The sequence below is a fragment of the Hyperolius riggenbachi genome, chromosome 6 (genome assembly GCF_040937935.1).
Source record: "Hyperolius riggenbachi isolate aHypRig1 chromosome 6, aHypRig1.pri, whole genome shotgun sequence".
In the NCBI taxonomy this organism is placed as follows: Eukaryota; Metazoa; Chordata; class Amphibia; order Anura; family Hyperoliidae; genus Hyperolius; species Hyperolius riggenbachi.
This window is the reverse complement of record NC_090651.1, coordinates 73,850,413-73,865,913: the sequence shown is the minus strand read 5'-3', so window position 1 is coordinate 73,865,913 and position 15,501 is coordinate 73,850,413. Positions and strand designations below refer to the sequence as shown.

The 15,501-nt window shown below is 45.6% G+C and overlaps 1 protein-coding gene across 1 annotated transcript in view; it reads left to right on the top strand.

Moving 5' to 3' along the window:
* UROD (uroporphyrinogen decarboxylase) overlaps positions 1–15,501 on the top strand; it is a 40,668-nt gene that overhangs the window by 1,047 nt on the left and 24,120 nt on the right. The window contains exons 2-4 of the mRNA XM_068242529.1: positions 8,516–8,628; positions 9,641–9,720; positions 14,650–14,712. Of these exons, the coding sequence (XP_068098630.1) occupies positions 8,516–8,628; positions 9,641–9,720; positions 14,650–14,712 (256 nt within the window). The remainder of the gene's footprint in view (positions 1–8,515; positions 8,629–9,640; positions 9,721–14,649; positions 14,713–15,501) is intronic.

The following is a 15,501-nucleotide window of genomic DNA, read 5'->3' as shown; positions in this document are numbered from 1 at the left end:
GCATTTATGTCTCAAGCCACTGCGCTTGCGCAGCCCTGTCCACACGCGTCATCGCTCCCGCTGATGTTGCCTTGAGCTTCCTGCTCAGGCGCAGTACACGTACTTCACAGGGTGTCTGAACGAGGATACTGCACAGGGTGTCTTTACAGTATTCCTTTAAAGTGACCCAAGACCTGTAAAAATTCAAAATTAACCTCACTGTAAAGGAGATTTGCAAGGTGCTAGTCTATTTCAGGGGACCCAGCAGGAGCGCTAGGTTAGGGGACCCGGCGGGAGCGCTAGTCTAGCTTAGGGGACCCGGTGGGAGAGCCAGTCTAGCTTAGGGGACCCGGTGGGAGAGCTAGTCTAGCTTAGGGGACCCAACAGGAATCCTCATAGGGAAAAGCACTTTTGCCTGGTACACCCAATGCTATTTCCCATCAGAGCGACGTGTTGAATTGATTATTTCCGGAATGTCCGATCTTCTCCAATCGAGAACAGGATTGATTTTCATATCACTACAGCACAAAACCATTCCCATTCTCGAGTGAAAGTACATTGGACATGGTGGAAATTGGAGACTGCCACATTTATTTCCTTTTAACCGCTGACGGACGTAGGTGAAATCTATGCCCTGTTTGTGTCCGCTTATATCTGCCATGGTGTCGATTTCAACTTTTGCTTGGCAAGCTCATGCCGTTGCCATCCTGCTGCCCACTCGCTGCTGTCACCGTGACAGCAGAGCTTCCGTATCTCAGTCAGGAGCCAATTTAATTGGCTCCTGGCCTCATGACAACTGTGAGCCAATCATGGTAATCACTGTTAACTAAAGGGAAAGTATGTCTGTAGTCCTTATGGTGCCAGAACTGTCCAGTCCTTAAAGGGTTAAACAATGCAAATTGCTTGGCTGCCCTGATCATATGCCTCTAAAGCCTGGTACGCACTTTCAATTATGATTGGCCAATCACTAACCAATTCTACCACCTCCATGTAGTAAAGCTTTACCTACACAATCTGTTCATAGTATTCAATATCTGTTTACCATTATACTACATGGAGGTGGTGGTCAGTGATTGGCCAATCCTAATTGAAAGTGTGTACCAGCCCTTTTAATGTTAACTATAGCCACTGAACAAGTATGGAGATTTTTCTGAAAGATTTGCTGCATGCTAGTTTAGACTTTACTGATGCATGAAAGATCAGTGAAATTTCAGGCAACTGGTTTTGTTTAAAAGGAAATAAATGTCAGCCTCCATTGTCTTCTCACTTCAGTTGTCCTTTAAGCACGTTGCTTCATGTATGGTAGCTTCCCTTTAAAAGACACCTGAACGGACACTAATGCTGGGCATACACGGCATTTTGCTTCCTTATCAATCGAGCCGCTGATGGCTCGATTGATAGCTGCCGGATAGATTCCCCGCTCGATCCCCGCCGGTGGACAATAGCGGGGAATCGAGCGGGTGATAAAGAGCGCTGGCGGGGATGAGCAGGGATCGATCTGCGGGGATGCGCCGGCATCGAGCCAGCAGCTCGATCCGGCGCATAATTGGCTAGGTGTATGCCTAGCATTAGGCCATCATTCATAAAGCATTACCGCATGAGGTAATGCAGAAAACAGCTGACTTTACCAAGCACTTAGCAAAATGTCCATTCCTAAAAGTTACCGCATGAAAAGCTGAAATTCCTGAGCAGGGAGGTAAATTACCGCCTTATGCTGTGATTAACTCCACATGTCAGTAAATGTCAATTCATAAAGATTAGAGCAGGCGGTAATGGCACATAGAATACCGCCTGCTTTGAAGAGGTGATAAGAGAGCGATAACAGCAAAGTTAATGGAGACAGATCTCCTAGGCAGCAGCAGAGCTATGGGAACAAACAAGGCTTCCCATAAATACCCCAGGCTGTGTTTTTAACCTCTTGGGTACCTGTTTTCAGATAAGTTCTTCCAAGCTGTGGCAATTGGATAGATTGTTTAGAAAGACTAAAACCCCATCTACACCATAGAATTTTTTGTGCAATTCAAATCATTGATTTGATTCAATCCGACATGTCCGATCGGAATTTGATTCATTTTGCCATTGTTCTGCAATGGCAAAATTAATCGAATCTCGATCTGACATGTCGGATTGAATCAAATGAATTGAATCGCACAAAAAATTGTATGGTGTGGATGGGACTTAATAGACAGACTCAGAGCAGATTCAGGGCAAGCAGAGGCAGTATAACAAAAAAAAAATGCACATCTAAAGGGAAGTTGGGGATGCCTCTTTTAATGTAATGCTGTCTCTGCATGGAGAACAGGAATGTAACAATGTTACTGACAGCTGGGCTTCGGGAAAACGCCGCATTTCTATAGCAGCTGTGAAAATGTTTATGAATTAGCACACAGAAGTCTAAAATACCGAATGTGGTATTTTCCCACCCAGACTTTCTTTTTACCGCACATGCTTTTATAAAATGATAGCCTCTATCTTTAAACGATGATTGCCTGCTGGGGTAGTAAGGGGTCCGTATCCTTACCTGTCCTCTTGTTCAGATGGGCCGCCCTCTATTGTGATGCTCTAAGCCCCCCGTTTGCATGTGCTGCTCCTTCTTCAAACGTGGGGCCGAGCGGCACAGCACAGGGGAGCCCATCCAAATCATCCTGGTGTGTAGTTTACAGACTCTGTGTCAGTTCTGGTGCCCTTTTTAAGTTTTATTTTTGTCCTCTTTATTTTTACTATTTTATAGTTGAGAAATATTACGACACTTGCCAGGTTGTTATTGCTGTCTGTGTCCCTGCTGGAGCTATTTAATCAGTTCCTCTCACCTGATGCTGCAGATAAAGGGTTTTAACATGCTCATTCTGGGCCAACTGTTAATAAGTTGCCTGGGTCTTCAGTTTGCTAAGGTGTCAATGTTTTGGACTACAGGTGTTAAAACACAAGGCCCGGGGGCCAAATGTTGCCCTCTGCCATTTTATGCAGCCCTTCCGAGCTTCAAATGTGTATCATTGTAAGCAGTAAAGGAACAGTACACAGTCTTCCTGTCCAGAAAAGCACATCGGTAACAGTGCTTGTGGTTAAAACATTTTCAGTTTGAGGTGAGGTGCAGGAACAACCAATGGGATCCCTCAACAAAGTTATCATAGGTCCCCCTCTTGGGAACAAACCCCTTCCTCAGTTTATGAAATCACTGATTCCGACTTCGGGTACCCAAAATTACTCCACCTCCACAGCCCTGGTGGCAGCATTGATAAGCTAAGCATTATTTATGGGAAGGGGAGTATAGAAGTTCATACCCCACCCACGAGTTCATGATTCTGTCTCATCCATATAGTCTGTTACTGCTGCTGCTAATTCAAGCCTTCCTCTGAAGCCCCTTGGGACTGGGATTGTTGGCAGCTTGCACTGTTGCATGACGCGGTGTGCTGAGGATTATAGCTAGCATTGTCACAAGCCCTTTGTGGTGATGGGATTCCTGTAAGGAGCAGGACGTGGATTGTCATGTGACCACAAACTTAACTGGCAGCTACCGTATGTGTGCAGATGTTACAGGAGAGGCAGTAATGCCTAAACGCATTAATATCCCTGTGGATTAACCTCCCACAAGAATCCAGCCTGTGTTACCTGTACATTGGTGTTAGACAAGCTAAACCATGGCACTACAAGTCCCAGCATGCCTCTGTAGCTGTACAGAATGCTGTTACCTTCTTGTGCTAGGGAGTTTTTCTATAACTATGCATGTTACATTATTTGTGGATGGCCTACACCGAACATTAGCCAACACACTGGAAACATTTTTTTGCTGGAGTGTAAAAGTAGAGTAGTTGACGGCACATAATTAAGCCATGGCAACAATATAGTCACTGTTTAGACTTTTTGATGGATGCAGAGAGGAGATGGTGTTGGGGTAGGTAAGAAGGTCTTCATCTGTTGTAGAGACTCTGCTGGGAGTTATAGTTCTGCCATAGAACTTGAGATAAATGCTCTTTATGTGAGATCTCAACATATTAGAAATTTTAGCAGCAGGTATACAAGTGGCCTAGCTGGGTAAGGAACATTTTATCAAGTACAGTGACCCCTAGTTAGCTGCTGAAATATTAGGGCTTATTCTCACTACAGAGCGCTAGATACAATGGAGTGTTTTTTTCTTTTGCTGTTTTGTTCCATACAATTTAAAGGGAAGGTTCAAGCAAAATAAAAAAAATAGTTTCACTTACCTGGGGCTTCTACCAGCCCCATGCAGCCACCCTGTGCCCTCGTAGTCACTCACTGCTGCTCCAGTCCCCTGCTGGCAGCATGCCGACCTGGGAGGTCGGCGGGTCGCATTGCGTACATTTTTACGCATTCCCGCTAGTGCAGAAACACTAACATACATTTTTACGCGTTACTGGGTTAATGCATAAATTTTTACGCATTGATCCAGTAACGTGTAAAAATGTATGTGTTAATGTTCCTGCACTAGCGGGAATGCGTAAAAATGTAGGCAATGCGGCCCGCCGACCTCCGAGGTCGGCAAGCTGCCAGCGGGGGACTGGAGCAGCAGTGAGTGACTACGAGGGCACAGGATGGCTGCATGGAGCTGGTAGAAGCCCCAGGTAAGTGAAACTCATTTTTTTATTTTGCTTGGACCTTCCCTTTAATTTTGGTGCTTTGTAATTCATTTTTGCTTTTTTGACAATGAGTGCTCTCCTGAGTTATGTATTACAGTAAATTTTTGAGGTTGTAAGCGGTGTCATGGAAATGTATATGATCTGCTAATCTAGTAATGTCACACTGTTATTAGGGATGATCAATGAGCTGCAAATAACTTCTCCTTGCATGCAAATTATATGCAGCTTGAAATTGAACCAATCAGAATATCTTTCTGTTAATTTTTTCATTGGTCCAAGTTCAAGTTGCATAACATTTACATGGAATTTGAATGCAAGGAGAAACTATTTGCATCTCATTGATCATCTCCAGCAGCGATCTCACATTGTGCAGCGTTTGTCTGAAATGTATTTATTTATTTTTACTTTATTAGCAGTGCAGAAGCACTTTGCATTAGTGGGGCAGATATTTGAATAAATGTGTGGTTTTGCACACTCATTCAAGTGGAATTGCTCTAAAAAATGCTGTGTCACAACGCTGCTGTGGGAACACCCTCATACGGTTAAATTAGCCAATGGCTTTTCATATCGTTAGTGCTTTGAAAAGCGCTGTTGGTGTGATTTGCTACTATGTCATACAGTGCTAATGCTCATTTGTTTAAAAGGGAACTCTATTCTCTCTATTCTTGGTCTGGCTGAAGCAAGTCAAATTTAAAATCACTGCAAGGCTTTAGTGCTGCCTGTGCCACGATGATTAGAGAGATTTGCTCCCCTGTTGTTTCATTGACATGGACTAGAAATGAGGAGCTTAAAAAGAACCCAAGGTGTGAGACCTATGGAAGCTGCATTATGTATTTCCTTTTAAACAATACCAGTTGCCTGGCAGTCCTGCTGATCTGTCTGGTCAGTTAGGTCTAAATAACACACCTGAAACAAGCATGCAGCTAATCTTGTCAGATCTGTCATCTGATCTGCATGCTTGTTCAGGGTCTATGGCTTATTGGAGGCACAGGATCAGCAGGACAGCCAGGCAATGTGCATTATTTAAAAGGAAATAAACATGTCAGTCTCCAGATCCCTCTCACCTCGGGTTCCCTTTAAACATCCCGACTATTCAAAGTGTGGAAAACTAGTTTTGGCTGGAGTTTTACCCTTTGCATACTGCAGCGTGTGAGTTCAGGGAGATGGGAACAGTTGGACTGATTGCACAATAATTGTCCAGCTACAGTCAGCAGAGAGAGATCAGCCAGACCTTATCTAACCTGGACACAGCAGCTTCTGTGCTCTGCCTTGTCTCGCCCGCCTCATATCCTCTGTCAGGCTTCTGTCTGCTCCACACAGATATGGAAACCACAGCCAGGAACTCGCAGAGCTGGTAGTTGTAGGGTGGAGCGGCTCTACTTTCATCCTTCTGCTTCTCCTGATCAGCATAACATGGAGGGAGTGCCCACTTGCCTTTCATGTGGCCAATGACGGATGGAATCATGGTTCTGAATTCTGTTCTCATGGCTGGGGACACCACTGATACACATTTAGGGCTCAAACCCACTAGAAGCTTTTTCTAAGCGCTAATGATATGAAAAAGCTCTTGCTAATGTAATGCTATGGGGGATTTTAATAAAATCACATCAGTCAAGTGGGATCACACCCATAGCATTACATTAGCAGGAGCTTTTCAAATGACAAAGCGCTCAGAAAAGTGCTCCTAATAGGTTCCAGGCCTAATAGAAGACAAATGGAAATGCTAGCATTAGGTGTATGGAAGGAATTTAATTTGATGTAGAGGTGTCACTGGGGATTTAGGCTGGTTCTACACATGTTTTACATTGTGGTGGGGATGAGATGCTCCTGCCACCTCCCACCACAACACAAATCGTCATATTACCCTGCCAGGCAGAGTGTGCAGACTGGGTCACATGCATAGCGTCGCCCACTGCTTAGTGACATACATTCCGCTGGGCAGAAAGTACATCACTGGGATTCCCGTCAGTCCATGCATGTGCGCCGCACCGTGCTCTGTCGGTTACACTTACTTCGTCTCCCATTGACTTCCATTACTGCAAGCACCGTGCATTAAGCGCGGTGCTTACAGTAATGTGCTGCTGCCCTTGCATCGGCTTGGATACTTCTGGTGCACCGAAACGGACCGCAAGTGTGAAAGTCTTCATAGACTTTCATTGCTTTTGCAGCCCCTTGCAGTAAAATAGGATGAAGTGCTTGCATCTTGAAGAGGGTAATGCCAGGCAGGAATTACCTGCAAGTGTAAAAGTGGTGTTTTTAAGGTGATTGGTCTATTCCTAAAGCTGCCCAGTCTCTGTAGATCAATCATTTTCACACATTATTATTGATTTATAAAGCGCCAACATAGTCAGTGGCACTGTACAAAGTAAGAAACATGGAGTACATAATAATATAGACAATGATAAACACCAATTATAGACACTGATACAAAATACAGAATTGGTAATAACAGTGGCTTCAATTCACGGAGCATTATCAAACACTATCAAACATTTGATAATTTACCTCATGGGTAAAATCTCATTTTAAATTCACTAAGGTGTTATATATTTATCGAATGTTTTACCGATAAAACGTTCAACAAATATATAACACCTTAGTGAATTCAAAATGAGATTTTACCCATGAGGTAAATTATCAAATGTTTGATAAAGTGTTTGATAAACGTTTGATAATGCTCCGTGAATTGAGGCCAGTGACAAATATAACATGGTGAATAAAATGTATAACAAGACACAAAAGGGTGATAGTGCCCTGCCCATACAAGTTACAATCTAAAGGAATGGGGGAGGGCAAGAGGTGGGGTGGTATACAATATTCATACCTAGAGGCAGTGTATTTTTTAGGTCATCTACAAAGGAGTACAGCTTGTCCAGAGGTCAAAGGGGGAATGGCCTAGGTGAAGAGTGTATGCTTGTCAGAAAAAGTGAGTTTTGAAAGAGAGTTTATAGAGAACCTGAGATGACAAGAGAAAATTCATACATACCTGGTGCTTCCTCCAGCCCCCTTTGACCTGAACCCTCCCTCGCTGCCATCCTCAATTATGGCTCCTGTTAACTTCGGGAGTTGGGGCTTACTACGAAGTTATGGGGAGCCATAACGGAGGATGGCGGCAAGGGAGCGATTAGGCCGAAGGTAGCTCAGCTCCAGGTATGTATGATTATTATTTTTTAAGTTGTCATCTCAGGTACACTTCAAAGAAGGTCAGAGAGTGATGGATGTGTTGTGGAAAAGGATTCCAGAGGAGGGGTGAAGCACGTGAGAAATCTTGTATGCATGAATGTAGGGAGGTGATTCTGGAGTAGGGCAAAAGAAAGTGGTGTGCAGATCTGAGATTGCGGTTGGGGCGGTATCTGGAAACTAGTGAGGAGGGAGATTGTGGAGAGCTCTTTAGGTTAGGGTCTAATGCCTAATACACACGGTACGATTTTCCGTGCGATAGATGGATCCGATTGATAAAATCTGTCATGTTCGATATTGCTCCCTATCGTTTCCGCGCTCTATTTTTCATAGCCGTGAATGGGAAAAAAAAATCGAGTGCAGAATTGTGCCGCAAAAACGAATCTCTCGGAAAAGCTTACCGTGTGTACCCAGCATAAGAGTTTGAAATGGAATCTCTGGTTAATTGGTAGCCAATAATCAGCTTGACAGAGAGGAGCAGCAGAGGAAGAGCGAGAAGAAAGATGAATGAGTCAAGTAACCGAGTTCAGTACAGATAGGAGGGGTGTCAGTCTGTTAGTTGGTAGTCCACAAATGGCAAATTATTATATCACAGGCTAAGAATCCACTGACTGCTCTAGCCTGTTGTGTACTGCTGCTCATTGCTCAGCATAAACATTTATTGACGTTTCATAGCTTTCCATTTTTTAATTGTGTGTTTTCTTCCACGAGTAACCGCTCCTGTTCTCCAAATCTTTAATACTCCATTTTGTATTCTATAGACCAAAGAATTTCCCCCGTCTAGTTAATGACTCCTTCCTGTGTGCATGCCGCAAGCAGGATACCAGCCATGTGCCCGTCTGGTGTATGAGACAAGCTGGCCGCTACTTACCAGGTGGGTGAATGGACTCTGGGACAAGGCTTTAGGCCTAGGCTGCAGATCGGAATACACTCCATGCTGGTCAAACTTTACAGTCAATTTACAAATATGGAACTTGGCATTAAGTTATTTCAATACTCTGTGATAGAAATCAGTCATGTCTTTATTTTCTAGTGTCTCTGCTCGGAGAGGAAAAATTACTTTTTACTCTATGCAAAAAAGTGCAAGTAGCTGCATTCAATGGAACTAATCCGAGTTTAGAGCAAAAAAGTGACCTGTCACTGCTATTCATGGGCTTGATTCACGAAGATAAATAGCACGCCTTGTTAAAGTTAACACACTTTATCAAAGTTAATGTGCCTTATCAGAGTAGCATAGCGAGCGCTACGAACCCGCAGGGGCTCAGGGCAGGACGAGTAAAGCTCTGGTCATTGCCAATTAGCAGGCATAAGTTCGCTATGCTACTCTGATAAGGGGTTTTAACTTTGATAAGGTGTGTTCTCTAATAAGGCATGCTATTTGTCCTAGTTAATCACGCCCAATGAACTTTGATTGCAAATTATGCCCAGAAACAATCCTTCTAGTTGTGACATAGATGCAAGAGAGTAGACATACTCCGCAGTGTAGTGCATCAGGCTTAAAGTCGTTTATATGCTGCAATATAAACCAAATCTTTTACAGCTCTTCACACATGAGCCCCTATATATTTCAGGGTACATACTTCTTGATCCTTTACAATTTACAAGTTATGCGACAATTTTCACACCTTAGTAATCAAACGCCTTTTCTTCCCCTAGGAAGCAAATAGATCAAAAGAAGTTATACCAAATCCGCTTAGGCTTGATATTACCTTATTTTGTTTGCTATTTAGTACTTTTTCACTTAGTAGGTGCTGAAAAATAGAATAGATGAGACGTGAAAACTCCCATGAGAACTTGGGAGAAAAGCTTATTGTATCAGTACAATAGGGCTGCCCACTTGTGGTGAGTTACAGAAGTGCACTATACCTGTTCCCATGCTTTTTCAGAGTTCCGAGAGACCCGTGCTGCACAAGACTTCTTTGAAACATGCCGCAGTCCTGAGATCTGTTGTGAGCTGACGTTGCAGGTAATTATGTGACAGACCTGGGGGGATGAGAGCCTGATGTTCTAGGTGGGAAGCAGGGCTTCGGAGTCGGAGCAATTGTTGGGTACCTGGAGTCAGGGAAAAAATGCACCGACTCCTAATGAATTTAATCTGTAATAAAAATAGAAAATCTGATAAAATGTTCTATTTCTCAGATAATAGTCATCATAAATTATATATACAGTAATAGCTGTGCTTAGCCCACAAAAATTAAAGAAACCAATCAAAAATAGTTACTTGTGCTGCTTCAATAAAGCAGTCCCCGTATTTTTAAAGTCAGATATACATTCTGATTGTGACTGTATATATGTGTACACAGTAATCTTTTATATATACTAAATAACATCTATGCTGTAAGAATAAAGCCTGATGTGTAGCCGTGTCACTAATAGAGATGGTCAATGAGATGCAAATAATTCTGCGTTGATGCGGTTTATGCAAATTTATGCACTTTTTTTGCTCATGAAATCAAAAAATTTGATATGTTAAAATTTGGTTTGACTGCGAATTAAAGGGTACCTGAGACGGATGAAAAGATTTATAAATACCATTCCTCCAGCCCCCTTCAGGCCGATCAGTCCCTTGCTGTCCTCTTCCACCACCTGGATCTTCTGCTATGAGTCCTGGTAATTCAGCCAGTCAGCGGAGTCCGGACGCGTGCTGCTCCTACAGCCAGGAACATTCTGCAACTGCACAGGTGTAGTACGCTCCCAGCGGCGGAATGTGTGCATGCACACTACGCCCAGGGGCGAGCCTGGGGTGCCTGGCACCTGGGTGCAAGATTTTCTCTGGCGCCTATGGGAGTGGTTAAATTTACCGCGACCAACCACATAACCACACCCATGTCCTTCCTAATCACACCCACACCTTCCACCTCTTTCCTGCATGCATGTGATACCCCATTCCTACCCCTCTTCCATGGGCTTGCTCCTGGCTGGCTTTGGCTTCCTGCGAGTCTGCTAGTTTCTGGACTGACTCAGGCTGAGAGGCTCTGCGAGTGCGACGCAGTCACACACTGCGTATTTATGGCTGCCTGCGGCCACCCTACTCTCGCTGTCGTAGGCTCCTCCCCCCCGCCAAGCCCAAACGTGAGGTGGGCTGCCTGTATCTTTCCCGTTGCGCCGCGCAGCCTGCCAGTGTTGCCAACCTTTCACGTTATTTTTTTACTGACAAATACCTAAAAATTTACTGACAAAAGATTATTTTTACTGACAAAATTTCCCCACTAAATGCACATAAGAGACAGCTTTTCCCCATGTAAATGCACATAACAAGAGACAGCTTTTCCCCATGTAAATGCACATAACAAGAGACAGCTTTTCCCCATGTAAATGCACATAACAAGAGACCGCTTTTCACCAGCAAATGCACATAACAAGAGACCGCTTTTCACCAGCAAATGCACATAACAAGAGACCGCTTTTCACCAGCAAATGCACATAATAAGACAGCTTTTCACCAGCAAATGCACATAAGAGAGATTTTCACCAGTAAATGCACATAATGACAAACAGACAGTGTCCCCAGAATATATAGCCAGGGATATATGTCCCCAGGATAGGTAGCCAGGGGGTATGTGCGCCCAGGATAGGTAGCCAGGGGGTATGTGCGCCCAGGATAGGTAGCCAGGGGGTATGTGCGCCCAGGATAGGTAGCCAGGGGGTATGTGCGCCCAGGATAGGTAGCCAGGGGGTATGTGCGCCCAGGATAGGTAGCCAGGGGGTATGTGCGCCCAGGATAGGTAGCCAGGGGGTATGTGCGCCCAGGATAGGTAGCCAGGGGGTATGTGCGCCCAGGATAGGTAGCCAGGGGGTATGTGCGCCCAGGATAGGTAGCCAGGGGGTATGTGCGCCCAGGATAGGTAGCCAGGGGGTATGTGCGCCCAGGATAGGTAGCCAGGGGGTATGTGCGCCCAGGATAGGTAGCCAGGGGGTATGTGCGCCCAGGATAGGTAGCCAGGGGGTATCTGTGCCCAGGATAGCTAGTGAGTGACAGGAGCGCGCCCCGCCGCCGCCGCTCCCTCCTCCGCTCCCCCTCACCTTTCAGCAGCTTCAGTCAGACCTCAATCAGCGGGCGACCCGACCAGGAAAAGGGCGCCGGACGCACCCGCTCTATATGCGGAAGTGATGTCACTTCCGCATATCAGTGCGGCGTGCTAGGTCCTAGCGCCCGCCCGACTGATCGAGGTCTGACGTGGCGGCGCCGGCGGCTAGAGGGAGGGAGCTTGAAGCTTCGGCCACAGGGGGAGAGCGGCGGCCACAGGGGGAGAGCGGGGCCGGGCGGCGCCTCTCAGAGGCAGGCGCCTGGGTGCCTTGCACCCGCCCAGGCTCGGCCCTGACTACGCCCGACTGGCTCAAGTACCTGAACTCACAGCAGAAGATCCAGGTAGCGGAGGAGGACAGCGAGGGACTGATTGGCCTGAAGGGGGCTGGAGGAAGCCCCAGGTATGTATAAAACTTTAATTTCATCTGTCTCAGGTTTACTTTGGTACACAGTAGTACTATACTCTACATATGCACTCCCCACAGAGCTGCAGGGAATCCACTGAGAATGTTGTGCACATTGAACACAGAGGTGCTGTCTGTCACCCATAAACCTGGTTCAGATTGTGCATGAAGAATGTGTAATAGAGGAAGAATCTCCTTATTCCCCTGCAGAGAACCTGCACATCACCCTTACATGTACCCACAGTTACATCGCCTAGGGCCTGATAGATGTTCTTTGTTCCGGTCTGTACCTATTACAAGTGCTCTTATCAAGGACTAGTTTTAGGCCTCGTTCACATCTATACAGCACAGATGGCCGTGTGATCGGAACGCAACACGTACGATGGCACGTCATCTGTGCTGCTACCCGCTGCACTGCTGATCCCATCCATTGACAATGAATTGGTCAGCTCTGCGCTTGTGGGCAGAATGCAGGCAGCAGTACGCAAGCACGTCGTACTGCTGCACAGCGCGTTTGATGTGAATGGCATAAGAGCGGTCTATACCCTTCTGCCATTTTTGCATGTTACCACATCATACGCGCTTCCAAATGCGCGCGGAAGCACGTATGATGTGAGCAAGGCCTAAGTCTATGACTAAAAGTATTCGAGGCAGAAGATCAGCTGGATAGCCAGGTAACTGGTATTGTTTAACAGTGAATAAATATGGCAGCCTCCATATCCCTCTCAGTTCAGTTGTCTTTTAAAATTCCTAAGCGTTGGCAGTTAAGAGATGCATTTTATGTTACATACATTCAATCAACAAGATTGTAATATGCAAATTAGGAGTCTGAGTCGATGGAGGAGTCTTGAGGAGTCAGAGTATTTTTGTACCTACTCCACAGCCCTGGTGGGAAGAGCGGTGACTGTACCTGTACACCTCAAAAAGGCAAGCACAGAGACAACAAGAGTCCAATAGTGCAATATATCTTCAATTTGAAAAATGCAAGAGTAGATAACAGATACGCACAAGTGTGAGTTGCTCAAGGGGTCAACCGACCATGTAAGGCATGTGGAGATTCACAACCCTGACTACACTTGGGTGTCTAGATTAGACAGGACGTAGTCGCTCTCTTGGTAAAAAATCCAGAGCTGAATGTGGGGATGCCACATGGGATCAACACACCCTTTCAGAGGAGGGTGGAAAGCACAACAAGGGGGTGTAGAGGCATACAGAAGGATATAAAACTAGGCTAAAACCATATAAATAAGAAAAGAAAAAGTGTGTGTGTGTGTGTGTGTGTGTGTGTTTCAAGTAGATTACTACTCGAATTAGGAATTAAAATGAAGTGTAATGACTTCACGTGTGACCACGGGAGTGGTGGAACGTGGCTTTCGTTGTGCCTATGACACGTAATGGAACGCAGACGTCACAAAGACTTCTGGGTAAGTTAACACCCCCCCATCCCGCAGTCACATGTGAAGTCATTAGACTTCATTTGAATTCCGAATTTGAGTAGTACTCGAAAGCCCATCCCTGGTTGTCATTATTGAGGTAAGCCACCGTCCCCGCAGCCCCCCGCCACCCCCACCACTGCCACCACCACTTTTTTTTTTTTTTTTTCTCTCATTTATATGGTTTTAGCCTAGTTCTATATCCTTCTGTATGCCTCTACACCCCCTTGTTGTGCTTTTCATCCTCCTCTGGAAGGGTGTGTTGATCCCATGTGGCTTCCCCACATTTAGTTCCGGATTTTTAACCAAGAGAGCGACCACATCCTGTCTAATCTACTCGAAAGCCCAACCCTGATGACAACTTCATCTAAAATGAAATTTATTATGCACTGGCATCATGTTTCGTGGGTCTCGGCTCACTTCTTCAGGGCAAATGGTAGTGTCAAAAAAATCAAACAGCCGAGCAAGAGGTGCCTGTAGCTCGGCTGCTTGATTTATTTGGCACTACTATTTGGCCATGTTAACCTATGGATCCGTTCACATTGGTCTGTTAAAACGGATCCGATCCGTTGAGTGAACTACAGATTTCCTGCTGCAGCAATTTTTCCTGACCGCTGAGTCCAGCGGACTGGAAACAGAAACGGAAGCTGAAGCACTGCATTCGGGGCAATGAGAAAAAGGAACCTTTCTTCATACTAGTGGAGAAACAGACCTATCTAGCTAGCAAAATCCACTTTGGTGATGGGGGTCTGGGGGAGGATATGGGGAAACTGAACGCAAACAGCTTGCCACTCAATTGCCAGTGTGACCCGGGCCTTTCTCAGATATCAGGGCAGTTCAGTGTGACAGCAAGGCAACTGGCACTTTCCAAATGGAAATAAAGATGTTTTCTGCATTTCTTTTCCTGGGATTCCCTGACAGTCGGGCACAATATGTGGGTGGGGGGGTGTTGTCAGGCCTGGGGATACACTTGCAGCTACATGTTCCTGGATATTACACTGCCAGCTAACTCCCTGTTTCTGTGTTTGCAGCCACTGCGCAGGTTTCCTTTGGATGCTGCCATCATCTTTTCCGATATCCTTGTCATTCCACAGGTAAGTCTGCATTATTTTTAGAAGATGCGCTATCTTACAGTTAGGCAAACTGCTCAGTGAAGTGTACATTGACACACAGTAGTGGAAGAGGATTTTAGTCCTATAAAAACACTAGATAGTTCTCAGCCAAAGTGGCTGATCGCCTCTGGCGAAAATCTGGTATGTGTACAGCGACTCTACTCCATTATGCACTGTACTGTCCCCCTCTCCATGGCAACAGAAAGCATCATGTCTGTTCAGCACTTGGCCCTGAATGGTTGTCTGAGGGAGTAAGTCTCAATCCCTGCAGGTGCCAGTATGTTGCCCGCACCACTGGATTCAGCATGAGGTGGATACTGCGCATGCTGCTGCCTGCCATTACCAAAACCAGTGTGTGAACCTCCGGTCTTAACCTCTTGAGGACTGCAGTGCTAAACCCCCCTAGTGACCAGGCAATTTTTAGTAAAATGGGCCACTGCAGCTTTAAGGTTAAGCTGCAGGGCCGCACAACACAGCACACAAGTGATTTCCCCCCCCTACCCTTTTCTCCCCACCAACAGAGCTCTCTGTTGATGGGGTCTGATCGCTCCCCCCATGTTGATTTTTTTTTAAAAATAAATATTGTTTCTTTTTTTATTACAAAATCCCCTGTTTCTTTAATTGTCAACCCCCCCCCCCCCCCCCCCCACAGCCAGCTAATTATGGCGATCGGCTGTCATAGGCTTCTGCCTATAAGAGCCGATCACTCTCTTGTCCCCCAGGGGGACAGCCGTGTCACACGGCTGTCCCGAGTGCAGCGTTGCTGCTGAT